Below are 15,034 nucleotides of genomic sequence, written 5' to 3' on the forward strand. Positions count from 1 at the left end.
TTTAATGGCACCACTCTGGGGTATATATAATAGGTTTTATAACTTTTATTAGTATTTTTCTGGAGGTAACATGGAAAAACACCCAGAAGTTCCACCAAGGTATTTTGGGTTTCGTTTTTACGATGCTCACCGTTTGGTAAAAATAACAGGATCACTTTCTTATCTGGATCATCACAATAACTGCGACACCAACTTTATATAGATTTTTATATTTTTCACTACTTTAACACAATAAAATAAAGTTTTTAAAGAAAAACAATTGAATCTGCATTGCCGCATTCTAAGACCCATACCAGTTTTATTTTTTCAGCAATGGAGCCATGTGACGGCTTGGTTTTTTGTGGGATGAGTTGACGATTTTATTGGTACTATTTGGAGGTACATCTGGATTGCTTTTTATTGCGCTTTTTGGGTGGTGAACAAAAGAAAAACAGCAATTGCGGTATTTACTTTATAAAATTGGTTTTGCGACGTTCACAATGCAAGCTAAATAACAAAATATTTTCATTATTTGGGTTGTTAAAAATGCAGTAATAATACCTATTTGTACAGTTTTTTTTTTATTTTGTTGGTATTTTATCTAATAAAAAACAGTTTATTAAACTTTGTTGCCACAATTTTTTTAGTCCCTTAAGAGGGACTTGAAGATGCAATGGTTCAATCACTAGGATAGTACACTGCATTACTTATGTAGTGCATTCTACTAAGCCAATGACATTAGCCAGAGGCAGGAGCAAATAGGCTGACTTACATGGTAGACATGGAGACCTTTGTCAGGCTTCTGGCTACCATGGGGACCCCCCATTGGTACCTTGCAATCGCACTGTGGGGTCCCAATAGTTTGTCAGAAGGAGCCCCCCCATGTCAACTACTTGCTATCGATTGTGGTATGTAAGGGATTAAACTGCCAAGATCTAAGGTTTCTCCGCTACTGGTGGTTCAGTAGTCAGCTAAGCCTTAAAAACATGTAGGTGCAGGTTTATATCCCTATAGTGAAATCAGTAAAAAAAAGTGTATTGGCTGTCACTAAGGGTTTAAAAAAACTGATACAATAACCATTAAACATTTAATTTTAGGTCCAAAAATATTTAGTGATTACATATTATTTATCATTTATAGCAGACGGACCTCTTTCTTTCTGATACTCGGCTCCAAATCTCCTGTATAGGCACAGTTACATGATAAAGTTCTGGCAGGCTACAGCCACCGCACAGATTTATACGGCTCCCACTGAGCTAAAAACAAATCCATCCCCAACTTCTAGTGGCGGTTACATACAGCCAGATCGGGAAGCAGGGGAATGGGACCTCCAAAAACTGGAGCGCTAACCCATAGGGCTCATATCCATGTCCGGGCCGGATTCTGCCTGTGAACTCTCGCAGTGGAATCAGACCCGGCGCCCCCCCAGAGACCTTATACAAACCTCTCCGGATCTCCCACAAGTGCCTCGCCCAGCAAGCCGGCGCGCAAGCGCAGTGCAGCACATGAGGCGCCAGGCAGTGACACGGATTCTCACTGTACTTCCACTGTGCTGACTGCAATGGAAGTCGTCTATGCGATTTTCCACATAGAACAGAACATGATGCAATCCTCCCCCCATGAGCGGAAAATCCTGGGCAAAAGAGAATTGTTTACCGCAGCATGTCTATGGACGGACATTGCTGTGGAATTCGTGGCGGGTGTCTGACCGCTAATTCCGCAGCGATAATCCGAACGTGGGCATTAGTCCTTATAGAGATAAAATCTGAGCCTTATCGGTACAAAAGTTTAAACCTTAAATCCTTAACCTGCATGTCTAGGGGTTCTCTCCCGGCTCACCTGCAAACTCCCGAAAATGGGACACCTAGATGGAAGGTATCAACAGCTACTGAAACAAAGATAATAAATCTCCATTTGGGCAGTTTTACATTAGTTTCTCTCATTCTGTGCTGCAGAGAACAGTGTGGTTAACCAGCTGGATGGGATCCCTGAATGTACAGGCTTAATGCAGTGTGAATGAAGCCTTAATGAATACTATACATAACCAACGAGATTCTTATATATGTAATTTAGTACGAGGTCCAGGAGTGCTCGTTGTTTTCACAATCAAAAGAGAAACTGTTCTAGACAGGTCTTAATAAATCTCCTCCATTTGGCACCTCAACACCTAGCACTAGTTGAAATCACAGTACAACATGAAGAAAACTTGTATGTGATTCATTGGAAACATTTTGGCATTCAGCTCCGTCCTCCAGCAGCCAATACTCCGAGCTGCTTCAGCCCATAACGGAAATGACCACTTTCAAGCACAATCTCACTTCTTTTATACAAGATTAATTTACTTAGCCTTTTATAACCTAATCACATATTTCAATTTGACATATTATGGAAGTTTTTTACTGTAAGCCAAGCTGTGATGGAGAGAAAAAAAAGAATGTTCCTTAAATGTAACTTTGTACTATAAAGTCCATTTTATTGAGTATAAAACATCACTTATTCTATTTTTCCTGAATTCTACTGCAACAAAAAAATCCCACAGGCGTATGTGGTCTACGTATTATGTAGAATGCAGTAAATACACATGTAACATGCGTACTTACTGCGCAATGTAAAGAGAACTTGTCAGATACTGTGAGCCCTATAAGCTAAATTTATGGGCTCAAAGTAGCCGATCCACTAAGTGCGGGAATGTAAGTTTTATACTTGTCTTCCCCGCCATTCCCCTGATGTTAGCATACTGCAGTATGCTAAGTAGTCCTCCCAATCTTAATGCACTGCAGCGCCTTGTTTGAGCGCCGACACCGGGCAAATAACGGGTAAGGTACACATAAAACTTACATCCTTTGACTCAGCGGGTCAGCCACTTTGAGCCCATAAGCTTAGCTTATAGAACTCAACATTGTTGACAGAGTCTCTTTAAGCACCCATAGCCTATGATGGATGTGTTAGGAGCGTAATACGCACCAAAATAGGATATTCTGCATTTTTTTTCACACACGTAAAACACATGCATGAAAAACCACAGGTTTGAATGGCCCAATGTGAATCAACAGGCTTTAGCGCGCAATACGCAGACAACATACGCCTGTGTGATGAGGGCCTAAGAATATTGATGTATAATGGAGCCTACAATACAATAACATGAAGGATTTGTCTTCATTTTCGCTAGTTTGAACGATTTTCTGAACGCTAATCATTCCCCGTGAAAGGGCCTTAAGCCGTCATTCCAGCGCACTGACAGATCTCCTCTTAAGACTTGAACAGCAGTGTCTATATACAGTGATATATACCGTGTTTCCCCGAAAATAAAGCACCCCCTGAAATATGCAGAAGTCCCAAATATAAGGCACCCCCCGATAGTAAGGCATAGTTAAGTGTGCAGGCAAGTCAAGAGGCCTGTCCCCTGCTGCCATCCCTGTTGTCTCCTACCTCCAGATGTATAGGTAGATCTGCAGACAGTCTGCTGTTATCCTGTCCCTGCTGTGCTGTACGAGTGTGCTGTTGTGAGCTCCCCTTGCTGGCTGGAAAAGTCCATACTGTATGTTCTGTTCCTGCTGTACACGTCTGCTGTGATGAGCTCCCCCTGGTGGCCGGAAGCTGCAATACCATCCCTGCTTACAGGTGGTCCAGGAACTTCTGTCTGCAGACAGGTACGTTACTTTACAGCCCTTATTTTTTTATGGCTCTGTGTGTGTCAGGCAACCTGTGTGTGATTCTTCAGGCTGGGTTCTCACAGAGCGTATTTCCAGCGGAAATCTTGCAGTTTGGCCACAGCGATAAACAGTGAGATTTCCGCTGGGAAAGCGCTGCTTCAAAACCCACGGCACTCAGCCGCTTGTTTTGAAGCGACCTGGCTGCACGCTTTTCCGTTTCTGTGGCCGGTGAATCTGCACCACAACACCGGCTTCTCCCAGCTTTGCCGTGACAGATTTGCTGTCCCATGTGGATGAGATTTCTGAGAAATTTCGTCCACAAAGCTGGCCAATTGAGGGATTAGCGGCCACAGACGGATTTGCCGCGGCAAAATAAGACACCCCCTGAAAATAAGACATAGCGCATATTTGGGAGCAAAAATTTATATAAGACGCGTCTTATTTTCGGGGAAACAGGGTAGTGCCCTAAAGCTTTAGTGATATAACACTAAAACTCTGGGCTATGGACAAATAGACAGACAGAGAGGACACCTCAGAAGAGTATCCAAGTTGGCTACACTTTAGTCTTTCCAGAATTGGGCAAAAATATCCAGAAAGATGGAAGTGTTAGTCATACACCTCTTAATATTTATAGGTAATGACAGCCCAATATATAGTTATAATTTATACTCCATCATCTAGACTCAACCTCTGATGTGGAGCAGTGTTATATCAGATTGTATTGTCAGAGCCCCGAACAAACAGAGGGCAATAACTACTATAAATTTGATGCGTTGACCCTGCTGAAATGGCCGAATCGCATAACTCTTCAGTCAGAGCATAACTGATTTTGAGGAACTCTGAAAAGGGTACGTCAGAGTTCAAAGCCTGGTTGACAGATTCCCGAAAACAAGGGGATCCAATTGTACAGACTAAATGAGGAGGTACACGGTGATTCACTTCTGGATACATGTCTGTGGTATCCTCTCTGTCGGTTTGTTTGGCCCCCTGCACACGGGAGGAAATTCCGCGGTGGGATTTCCCACAGAATCTCCGACCGTGGCCGCTGCCATAGGATTGCATTAGATAATGCAATTCTATGCACACAGCCGCGATTTGTCTGCGTGAAAACACACGCGGAAAACAAATCGCGGTATGCTCTATTTCTGTGCGGATCTCGCAGAGGCCTGCACAGAAACTTCAATAGTGATGGGCTGGCTTCGCTCTGCGCAAGAGCCAACTGGGCGGCAGCCGGCACAGAGCGCAAAGAGGAGATACCGGGAGCTGGTGAGCTGCAGGTCTCTGCAGGGGCACGGGTCCGCATCCTGCTGCGAGAATTCTCGCAGCGGGATCCGACCCGGCCGTCTGCAGGCGGCCTTTGTCTTGTTAGTCCATAGCCCAAAGTTTTAGTGTTATATTAATAAAGATTTAGTTTTAGGGCACTTTTTCTGTGAATGGGCTTTATAATACTTTACGTTGCCTCTGCCCCAGTGAATTCTATACAGTGATATATCCAGAAGCTGCAGAAGACATTGCTGATTATCCCTATATGATGAGATCAGTCTTTATTAAAACCACTATACTCTGGATTGTAATAGTATAAAACCTTCCAGCCCAAACTAAATCGTAGCATTAAATATGTATGTAAGATTGTGGGCCTTTGCTCCGTGTCCTGTAGTATGGAGCTTGCGGTCTGACATATTTGGAGTTTACAAAACATTTCTCCTTTTTGGTGAAGTCGAATTATCATACTGCATTGGATTAAGCAGATCCAGTCCGGGTTGTACAAAGAACAGCAAAGTGATTACTACAATGAATACATAAGTCATCAGTAGAGAGAATACACATCCTGATGTTCTTAGCGCTACCTGAATGTAGGTCATGCAATGTAAGATGAGCAAAAACTACACTGGTTAATTCCCCTTCTGCACAATAAGCTACTATGGCAAGACATTTGACGTAAGTCATTGCAAATCTAGCATGGATCTTACCGATCAGTGCTCGGTTCCATTGGTGTTAATGGAGGTAGCTGGGATGGAGCGTTATGTGGACTGGACTGCATGTTGCCTCCCGGAGAAGGATGACTAGAAGACAGAGGCTGTGATTGAGGAACATTTCCAGCAGCTGTTCCACTTCGACTGGAATGAGTACTGGAGAACAGGGTAGCTAAAAAATACAAGTAAATATTGTATTTAGGCAAAAGTATATAAAAAAGCTAAAGGTTTGTACTTAGACACAGTTAACATAGGGAAAAAGTGAGTTTTTTTATCATAGGATCAGAGCTGAAGCCCAACACCTACAGTTACGTTATACCTGAAAGTAGCAAGCAATATAAATGTCAAATTCCTGCACTGACGTGATGGCACTATACCAACTCCTTGGAGATCTAGTGATGTAAAAGTGGGTGACCCACTGAGTTTTGGGGATGTAAATGGTATACTTACCTTCCCTGTAGTTCCCCTGGTTTCAGCTCTGAAAGCTGCCTTTCAATGCATTGAGCGGTGTGCCAAGTAGTTTGGTCCACTGTTTTCAATGGGGCCAGCAAAAGCATTGCACAGCGTGCGAGGTGCACACTAGTGCGATGTGATGCGAGGTTTCCCATGGGAAACTCTTGTGGTTCCTCAGTTCAGGGTTTTTGTCGCTCTGCTCCGTTTTTGTAGGAGAGAAACTGAAATAAAAGCCGTGTGCAGAATACACCATACCAACACGCTCATGTGAGCTAGTCCTTATGCATAGGTCTCAGGTTCCTGAATGAAGGGGCAGATTTACTAATACTCTCTAATAGTTACAGTGCAAACTTAGTCTTAAAACGCGTAGATTTATGACAGTGGCTCATGCGGGATGATAAATCTGGTGCATTTTTAGATGGTCTAGGCTAACTTTATACCACCAATTAGTTGCCTTCGTTGTACATCAGTTTTTGAGTGTTTTTGGCACACAAGGTCATGTTTAGACCACACCGCCTTTCCAATGAAGCCATGCCCCTTTATCAGGTACGATGTGGTGCCACAATTGGAATCAGAACATTGTTATAAAGTTGTGTAACTTGTCATTCATTTATACAATGTTTATGCTTTATTTACATTAAACTCCTTTTAGGGCGCTTTCACACGTGGCGTAAAAATCAACACCAAATTTCTAAGTTTTACATGCGAACTTTGACATGAATTTCTTGTGGGATTGCATGGATTTCCGAATGCCAAAACCAACAGCAATTTGGCAGCAAATCTACATGTAAAACATACAGATTTTGGTGCAGATTTTTCCGCTAGGTTTGAAACCACCATTATGTGAGATTGAAAAACCCAAGATTACATACTATGTAGGACATTCTGTAATACAAAAGCTGATCAGTGACCATTAGGATCCTGTAGGTTGCTACAGCTCAGTAGGGTGAAGGGGAGAACCTCCCTAAGACGTTGGAGCGGTGTAAGTGGGGATCCATAAACTATGATGTATAGTAGAACTTTCTGCATCTTCTACCATAAACTTGTGGTGATGCCTCCATTCACCCTGGTAACGGAGGGCTATTTTATGTATCCGGATGTGTAAAATAATGACAGGAAGCCATTTTCCATAGCGGAATAGAGATTGTAATTTGATTAACTGCATAATGTAGGCTTGCTGTATTCTTTCTCCAGGGATGTAAACTTTCACATCTGGCTTTGTAGCTTACTCATCCTTATAGATGTGGCTGAGTATAACTTGGCACTAAAAAGACCAGGCTCCTTTAGAGTTATGACAACAGTTTTCTTGGGAATTAAACTTGGAATGCTCCGGCTTACTTGTGTGTAACAGGGAGGATATACTTAATAATACAGCCATTCAATTTCCAGGAATTTCTCACAAACATTTATATTTTTAGATTATATGTAATTTAGTGATCTATATGAGCTGGATCAGTGTTAGCTTTAGTGTTATATTGGGTATTCTATATTTACCATATTAAACTATATCTGCCTGCCTGAACATCAACACATAAAATGCCTATCGTGTTCACACAATAAAGTTAAAGAAATTAAATAAATACAGTACATTAAAGGGGGTTTCCAGACTTTTACTACAGTTGGTCAGCTAATTCTGAGTTCCTTATTACGATTAAAGACAAAAGTATAATAGAGGGCATTGCTCCCATTGATTTCAATAGGAGTGAAAAAGTTTGTTACACTTCTGGCCTTCACCACTGATGACCATGTCAGTCACCTGTCATCAGTGGTAAAGTCATCAATAGTAAAAGCCCGGAATGCCCCTTTAAGCAAAGGTATATTGGCTGAGACTATAATACTCACAGTAAATCATTACCTACTTTATTAATACCCCCAACAGTTTAGGAGGATCTTTGTTCTAAACTGTAATGTCGTTTTCCTATAGGAAAAACAAACAGAAGTTATTCTGCTTTAAATGGCTGTTGCTCCGGTTCTATCACAGCTATGGACATGCGTTTGGTGCTATTTTAAAGCATGTCAGTAGCTTTGATAGCATTGGAGCTACAGCCATGTAAAGTTGGGTTGAGAATGCTGAATTTACAGCTGTCACTCTTCAGTCAGTGTGTGCAGAGGAGAGAGGAAGATGGTGTGGTGGGGACAAGCCAGCAGCAGAGAAATTCTGTGATTCCCCTGTATATCTCTCCCTCTCCAAGTGGAGGGTGACAGACTTTTCTTCATGTTATCACCCCCTATCAATCAGAGAGCATATTTGCGCTCTGACTGTCACATTGTTTTTTTCTCCCAGAAAAGGAGTAAAAAAAACTGAGGACTTTCTTATCTAATCACTACTCTACACCATTTAACAATGAAGATGCCACAATTATCTAAACATTTTACAAAAAAAAATTGGAAATACTTTTTTCCACTTACACAATGCTTTAAATATTAACAAAAAGAACAAAAAAAACTACATAATTGGTATTGCCACATCCATAACACACCCGTACTATAAAATATTACATGATCCACCATTGTAAATGGTAAAGAAAACGCAAAAATAGCAGTTTTCTGGTCATCTCACTTCTGTGAAACAAAAAATAATTTAAAAGTCATATATACATCAAAATGATACCAACAAAAACTACAAGTTGTGCCACAAAAACAAGCCCTCATACAGCTCTGTCGACTGAAAAATGCTCTAGCCCTGGAATGTGGTGCAACACAAAAAGGTCTTTTTGTAAAAAAAAAATTGTTTATACTGTGCAAAAGTAGTAAAACAGAATAAAGCCTCTATAGATTTGGGGTTGTCATACATAATCTTAATGACCCGTAGAGTAAAGTCAATGTAACATGATGTTTAGCTTGCAAAAAAAGAAGGCTGAGAGGAGACTTAATAGCTGTCTACAAATATCTGAAGGGCTGTCACAGTGCAGAGGGATCAGCCCTATTCTCATTTGCACAAGGAAAGACTAGAAGCAATGGGATGAAACTGAAAGGAAGGAGACACAGATTAGCTATTAGACAGTGAGGGTGATCATTGAGTGGAACAGGTTACCACTGGAGGTGGTGATTTCACTTCCATTGAAGTGTTCAAACAAAGGCTGGACAAATATATGTCAGGGATGATTTAGTAAATCCTGCACTGAGCAGGGGGTTGAACCCGATGACCCTGGAGGTCCCTTCTAACTCTACCAGTCTATAATTCTAATATTTGTACCACATGGGGAACACCATAGAAATGAATCCCAAAAAACAACGGTGAAATAGCTTTTTTTTGTATTCCCTCTCCCCTCTTCTCCCCAAACACTGGTTCCTAAAAAAAAACTAGAACTAGTCTAGCAAAATACAAGGTCCCATACTGCTACATTGACAAAAGAAATAGAAAAGTTATGATCACTGGAACGCAAAAAGAGAAATGATTTGCTGGTTCTTAAGGCTAAAATTAGTTATGTCATTAAGGGGTTAAAAATACACTTTAGGCAACTGAGTTCTGCGCCAAATACATTTACATGAGACATAAATGTATTTTAAAACCGTAACGCTATAGGGTTTTTATTGTGCAAAAGTGGAAAGACTTAAAAAAAATACTAAATAAAAAATTAGATATAACATTTCGGTATTGTTGTAGTTGCACCAACATGCAGGAAAAAATGTATCACATCATTTATGCTGCATGATTAGCGCTGTTATAAAAACTGCAAAAAAACAATGGCAGAATTAAGGCGTTTTTTTCTCCCTCAGCTCGGACGAAATGTAGTAAAGGTTATACAATGCATTGTACGTACCCCAAAAATGCTACCAACAAAAGCTACAGCTCGTCACGCAAAAAACAAGCCCTCCCATGGCCAAGTCAATGAGTAAAAAAAGGTATGGCTTTGAAAAGTAGACCTAAAATATCCCAAACAAATGATCATGTTCTAAAGGCCATGTAATGCTAAATAAAAGACATGAACGGTATTTTAATTAAATGTTGCTTTTCTATAATCATGAGTCGACAATCAAATCGCATTTTATTTGTAAGCAATGCAGAAATTAAAGGGGTTGTCCTGCGAATTAAACTTAATCTAAGCACTTCTGTATGTCCATATACATGCACTTTGTAATATACATTGTGCATGAAATATGTGCCATACAGAAGTTATATACTTACCTACAGGGAGGCGCCCCCCTGTGTTGGTGTCCCCGTTGCCCTGGCGCCGACCAAAGTCCTCTTCTCCTCGCTGGAACAGTCGCACTTGCGCAGTAGCCTTCTTCTTTCTTGTAGACGTTGTTGACTCCTCCCTCGGCCGAACACCCTCCTCCCACCTGCACGTGGTGCCCACCAGCCAATTAGGTGGCTGGAATCGGCAGTGCATACAGTCCTATGGAGCGGAGAGGGGGACCAGAGAGGTGCACGCCTACCGCGATGACGTCGGTCACTTGATCACATCGGTGCACCATGGGAGAAGACCCGCGGTGCACCATGGGAGAAGACCAGCGGCACCATCTTGAAAAGGAATATTTTAGAAGTTGATAAAAGCTGCTCCAAGTTAGTCAAATTGATTTTTTAAAACGCAAAACATGGCTATTGTATGCCCTTTGCTCAACAGGGGGACTGGGCAGAAACAAAAATTAACGTTTTGCCGCGGGACAACCCCTTTAAGGTAATTCCAAAGGGTTCACTTTCTTTTTCTTGCACCTGCATGACTAATGCTATAAGCATCCATAGTAGATTTCTTCTATCCAGCCTTAAGTACAAGCCACAAATTCCCAATTATTGTAAGAATTTAGGTTCAAAGATGTCTATTGACCATAACTGCAGGCTAAATGATGACTCTATTGTAGCTATTCAGATCAATCTTGAAACAAAGCCTAATTATTCAAGGCAAGGAATAATTCTGCCAGTCATAAGCATAGTAAGCCTGTGGTGTATGCTTATTGGCCGTAATGCCTTAAAAGTAAAATAAACCCCTGTAGATTAGACCATTCTTTACATTATTCCCAATGCAGCCATTAGAAAGGAATCTTAGAGAGCAGCAGGGATCAGCATTGTGCACATTACAAGAGCTCTACTTAGACCCAGTTAAGCTCCCCAACCACAGGTTAATTGGCCGCTCTAATTGCTTCTTCATTGTCTTCTTCTTTTAAATTGATAATGTTACAAATTGTGTTCAACAGATGTTTCCAATTTCTTGATAATCTTAAATACAATAGTGAAGTATTTCTCTGTAGATCAAACCTTTTTTTGCCATTCTCACTTTAAGTGCTACCACATTGAAAAGTTTTGAAACCTAACATGAAGCAGAGTACAACAAGAGAATATAACACACAGCTTAGTAGCCCTGTTCTACTACCTGTTGATCTAGGTAGTATAGATTGTGACATAATGATCATTTGTGAACACGTAGTGACACGAATCTAAAATTTATGATTGAGTACAGAAGAACGTAGAATCAACTTTTAGATAATAGAAAAAGAATTAAAACTCAAGTAAAGTCTGAGAATTCACAAAACATCATAGATGCTACACAATTGCAATTACAATCAAGTGATTTATTAAAGGGGTTCTATCCAATCGTCTTTCTGATCTCCATATATGCAAGTTGGACACTCAGGAAGGCAGATAGAAGGAAAGTTGATTCTTTCGAACTATGGTGCTATGGAGAAGACTGCTGCATATACCATGGTCGGCAATGGTCACCAACAAGATGGTCCTAGAGTGTATCAAACCAAAAATATCGCTAAGGGGCAAAGTCACAGGCTCTCATACTTTGGACATATCACAGGAGCCAATTCTCTGGAAACAACATTGATGCTTGGCGCAGTTAGTGCGTTATGAAGAAGAGAACACTAAAGAACAACATGCTGGCTGGACACAATCAAGGCAGATACAAACATGCCCATGGAAGAACTGAAAGAAGCGGTCAAGGATACAAAAGCATGGAGAACGATGATCCATAAAGTGACCGAAAGTCGTCCTCAATTGAACGGATAATCATCATCATACTTTTCATATCAGGTTCATATAACAGAACACTGACTGTACTAAATAGTATGTTAAGCGTTTCCAATCCACTGTCTGACGTCTGAAGACATTCTAATTGAAGGCTGTACAGCTCTGATGTCGGAGGACGTCCGGCAGGATATTCTTACTGTATATTACTGACTACTCTGTTGTCGGGGAGGCCTCTCCAGCATGTCCCATAAGGCAGTACTGGCTCTAGCCAGCAGATGGTGCCATTGTATAATGGCAGAAAGAGAAAGCCCCCTAGGAAACCCTGAATCCAAAATTGGATTGCAAAGGGTTAAAATGCAATCACTAACATGGATCTTGGGGAATTACAGGGCAGCATTTGCTTATTTTTGCACATCTATACAGCAGTCTATATGGTTTACAACAAGTACTTTGTGAATGTTTGCTGTGCATATAAGTTGCAATATGGATATACAAATCTGGGACTGTACAGCACATGGTAATGGATGAGATCACTATAAGCCTGGCTTGTTACTATAGTTATATGAAAGTAGGAAAAGTGTGAAAAAGACAGATCAGCATTCAAAGCCTTCCAACATTAATGCCAAGCTGAAAACGTTCCACAGCAGAAACAGATCTTAACTAATTGTGCAAAACAGATTAATTTCAAGCACTCACTTATTACTCACATCAGATCTTCTCACCCTGAAGCTCACAATGCAATTTCCATATTATAGGCACATAATCAAATTAGGGCAAATTACGTAAGAAGACAATTGACCACCATTTATAATTTTGGAGAATGCTCTCTGCTGTAGATTCCAGATACATTGTGAATGGTATGTAGGCAACAAGATTAAATTGTTAGTGTCTGCAGATGGACGGCACAATGCTAACCTGCTGTGAGCTTTAATATAATGTGTCACCAGGTTGGAGCAATGGAAGTTCATTGTCTGGTCACTTCTGTGTTATTGAAGGGTCACAGCTGTTTACATGGCTCAGAGGTGTCTTTCAAAAACTCCTCTAAGGATATTGCCAATGACTGGCAGCTGCAAAAATTGATTAGACATGGCTGATGAACACATCGGAAATTCACATTGCTCTCAGAATTAAAAAGTAGAGAAAGCTGCATTAAACGTGTGATCTTCATAGAACCTTAGGTCAAAGCATGACATCATTCGTTCCTGTCCTTGAGGGTATGGCAATTTTTTATTTTTTTTTAAAAAGCCAAATACTACAGAAAATAATGGCCTAAAACAATTATAAGGTTGAAACATTCTTCTTAAAATACATTAGTATTTGTATAACGCACTTGTATAAAGACAAAAATCAGGCTTCTTAATATTTGCACAATTGTTTGTCATTCTATCTCTATTGCCAACATAATCTGCAGCTCTGTACTCAGACGTTTTTCTCACATCAGTCAGTGTTCCCTGTAAGGTTCACAAACTTTTTTTGGAAGCAGTTGTGCACCATTTTAAGGGTAAATGATTTTTAGATTTATGTCTGGGTACTTGCAGAATTCAGAGTGCACTATGTTGTCATTTATTTCCCAGGCCTGTTTTCTCCGACATGCTTGCTTGAGGAGCTGCAAGTTCAGAGCTCAGTGAGCATTCCCTGTGAAGTATGTGGAATATGCTGGCCCTGAATTCCACACCAATAACCAGACTGCTAACTGTGAATGTTGATCTGGAATTGCCAGCAGGATTCTGCTATTTTCAATTCCACACTGTGTGATATAGGAATAATGGTGCTGGCACCGATATGTGTAAGTTATTCAAAATTAACAAGGAGAAGGAGAATATCTATGTTCCTAGTAAATAGAAGCCCCCTGAGAGGGCAGCTGAGTAATTACACTCATACTTGTGAAACCTGTAAAAATTGGAACAGCAAAATGTTGTGTACAGAATCAGTAAATCAGCAGGGAAGAGTAAAATGACCAATTTACATCGTCTTGTTAAAGTTCCTGCCATGCACATGTTTCCAGCTACCTTTTCAAAAAGAAAGATTTACTAAATAATGTAATTCTAAGGCTATTTTTAGTTAAAAATAAGCGTAAAAAAATAAGTAAATATTGGTGTAAGCCCAATGAATACATATTCTACATTTTTTTTCTAAACTTTTTACAAGTACATCATTAGAAGGAATTACATTTTACAAGTAATATTTATGTCCACTGCCCAAGTATTGGGTTCTCATTACAGGGTTCTTCAACCTAATCTTTTAAATGGAACCCCAAATCTTTGCTTGCTGTCATTCAATAGGAACGTTCATTGTTAGCATCCAGGGAATAACAAACTGTCATGGTCATGTGCCAGATACATTCAGTTGCACTCAAAATTTTTCAACAACCATTGCAAATTTTGGTTAATTTGCTACATTTGTAAACATTCATCTGTTTACAAAAAAAAACGAAAACAATCAAACAGGAACAATTGAACCCCTTAATGATGCAGCCCCCCCCCCATTTTCATTTCTTCTTCCCCCCTTTTAAAAAATCATAACTCCTTTATTTATCCAACGACGTCGCTGTATGACGGCTTGTTTTTTGCGGGACGAGTTGTATTTTTTAATGGTGCTATTTAATGTACCATATAATGTACTGAAAAACTTTAAAAAAAATTCTGAGTGGAGTAAAATTTTTAAAAAAAAGAGCTTCCGCCATCTTTTGGTGCATCTTGTTTCTACGGAGCACAAGCTGCAACAAAAATGCCCTACTAACTTTATTCTATGGGGTCAGTACGATTACTACGATACCAAACATATATATATTTTTTTTTTTTTTGCTGTACAACTTTAATTTTTTTTCAAAGACATTTATATATTTTTTATTATTTTCTGCAGCCATCTTCTGGCAGCCATGACTTTATTTTTCTGTCGACATAGTTGTGCTAGGGCTAATTTTTTGCGGGACGTCCTGTAGTTTGCGATGGTAACATTTTGAAATACATACGGCTTTTTGATTGCTTTTTATTTTTACTTGGAGGCAGGATGACCAAAAAACACTCATTTCTGGAATTTAGTTATTTATTTTTGAACAAAGT

At 40.1% G+C, this 15,034-nt stretch overlaps 1 protein-coding gene across 2 annotated transcripts in view; it reads right to left on the reverse strand.

Moving 5' to 3' along the window:
• GLIS3 (GLIS family zinc finger 3) overlaps positions 1-15,034 on the reverse strand; it is a 294,182-nt gene that overhangs the window by 39,035 nt on the left and 240,113 nt on the right. For both annotated transcript variants that reach the window (XM_066604233.1, XM_066604234.1), the window contains one exon: positions 5,603-5,777. In XM_066604233.1, the coding sequence (XP_066460330.1) occupies positions 5,603-5,777 (175 nt within the window). The remainder of the gene's footprint in view (positions 1-5,602; positions 5,778-15,034) is intronic.

Source organism: Eleutherodactylus coqui, chromosome 5 (assembly GCF_035609145.1).
Source record: "Eleutherodactylus coqui strain aEleCoq1 chromosome 5, aEleCoq1.hap1, whole genome shotgun sequence".
NCBI classification, from domain to species: domain Eukaryota; kingdom Metazoa; phylum Chordata; class Amphibia; order Anura; family Eleutherodactylidae; genus Eleutherodactylus; species Eleutherodactylus coqui.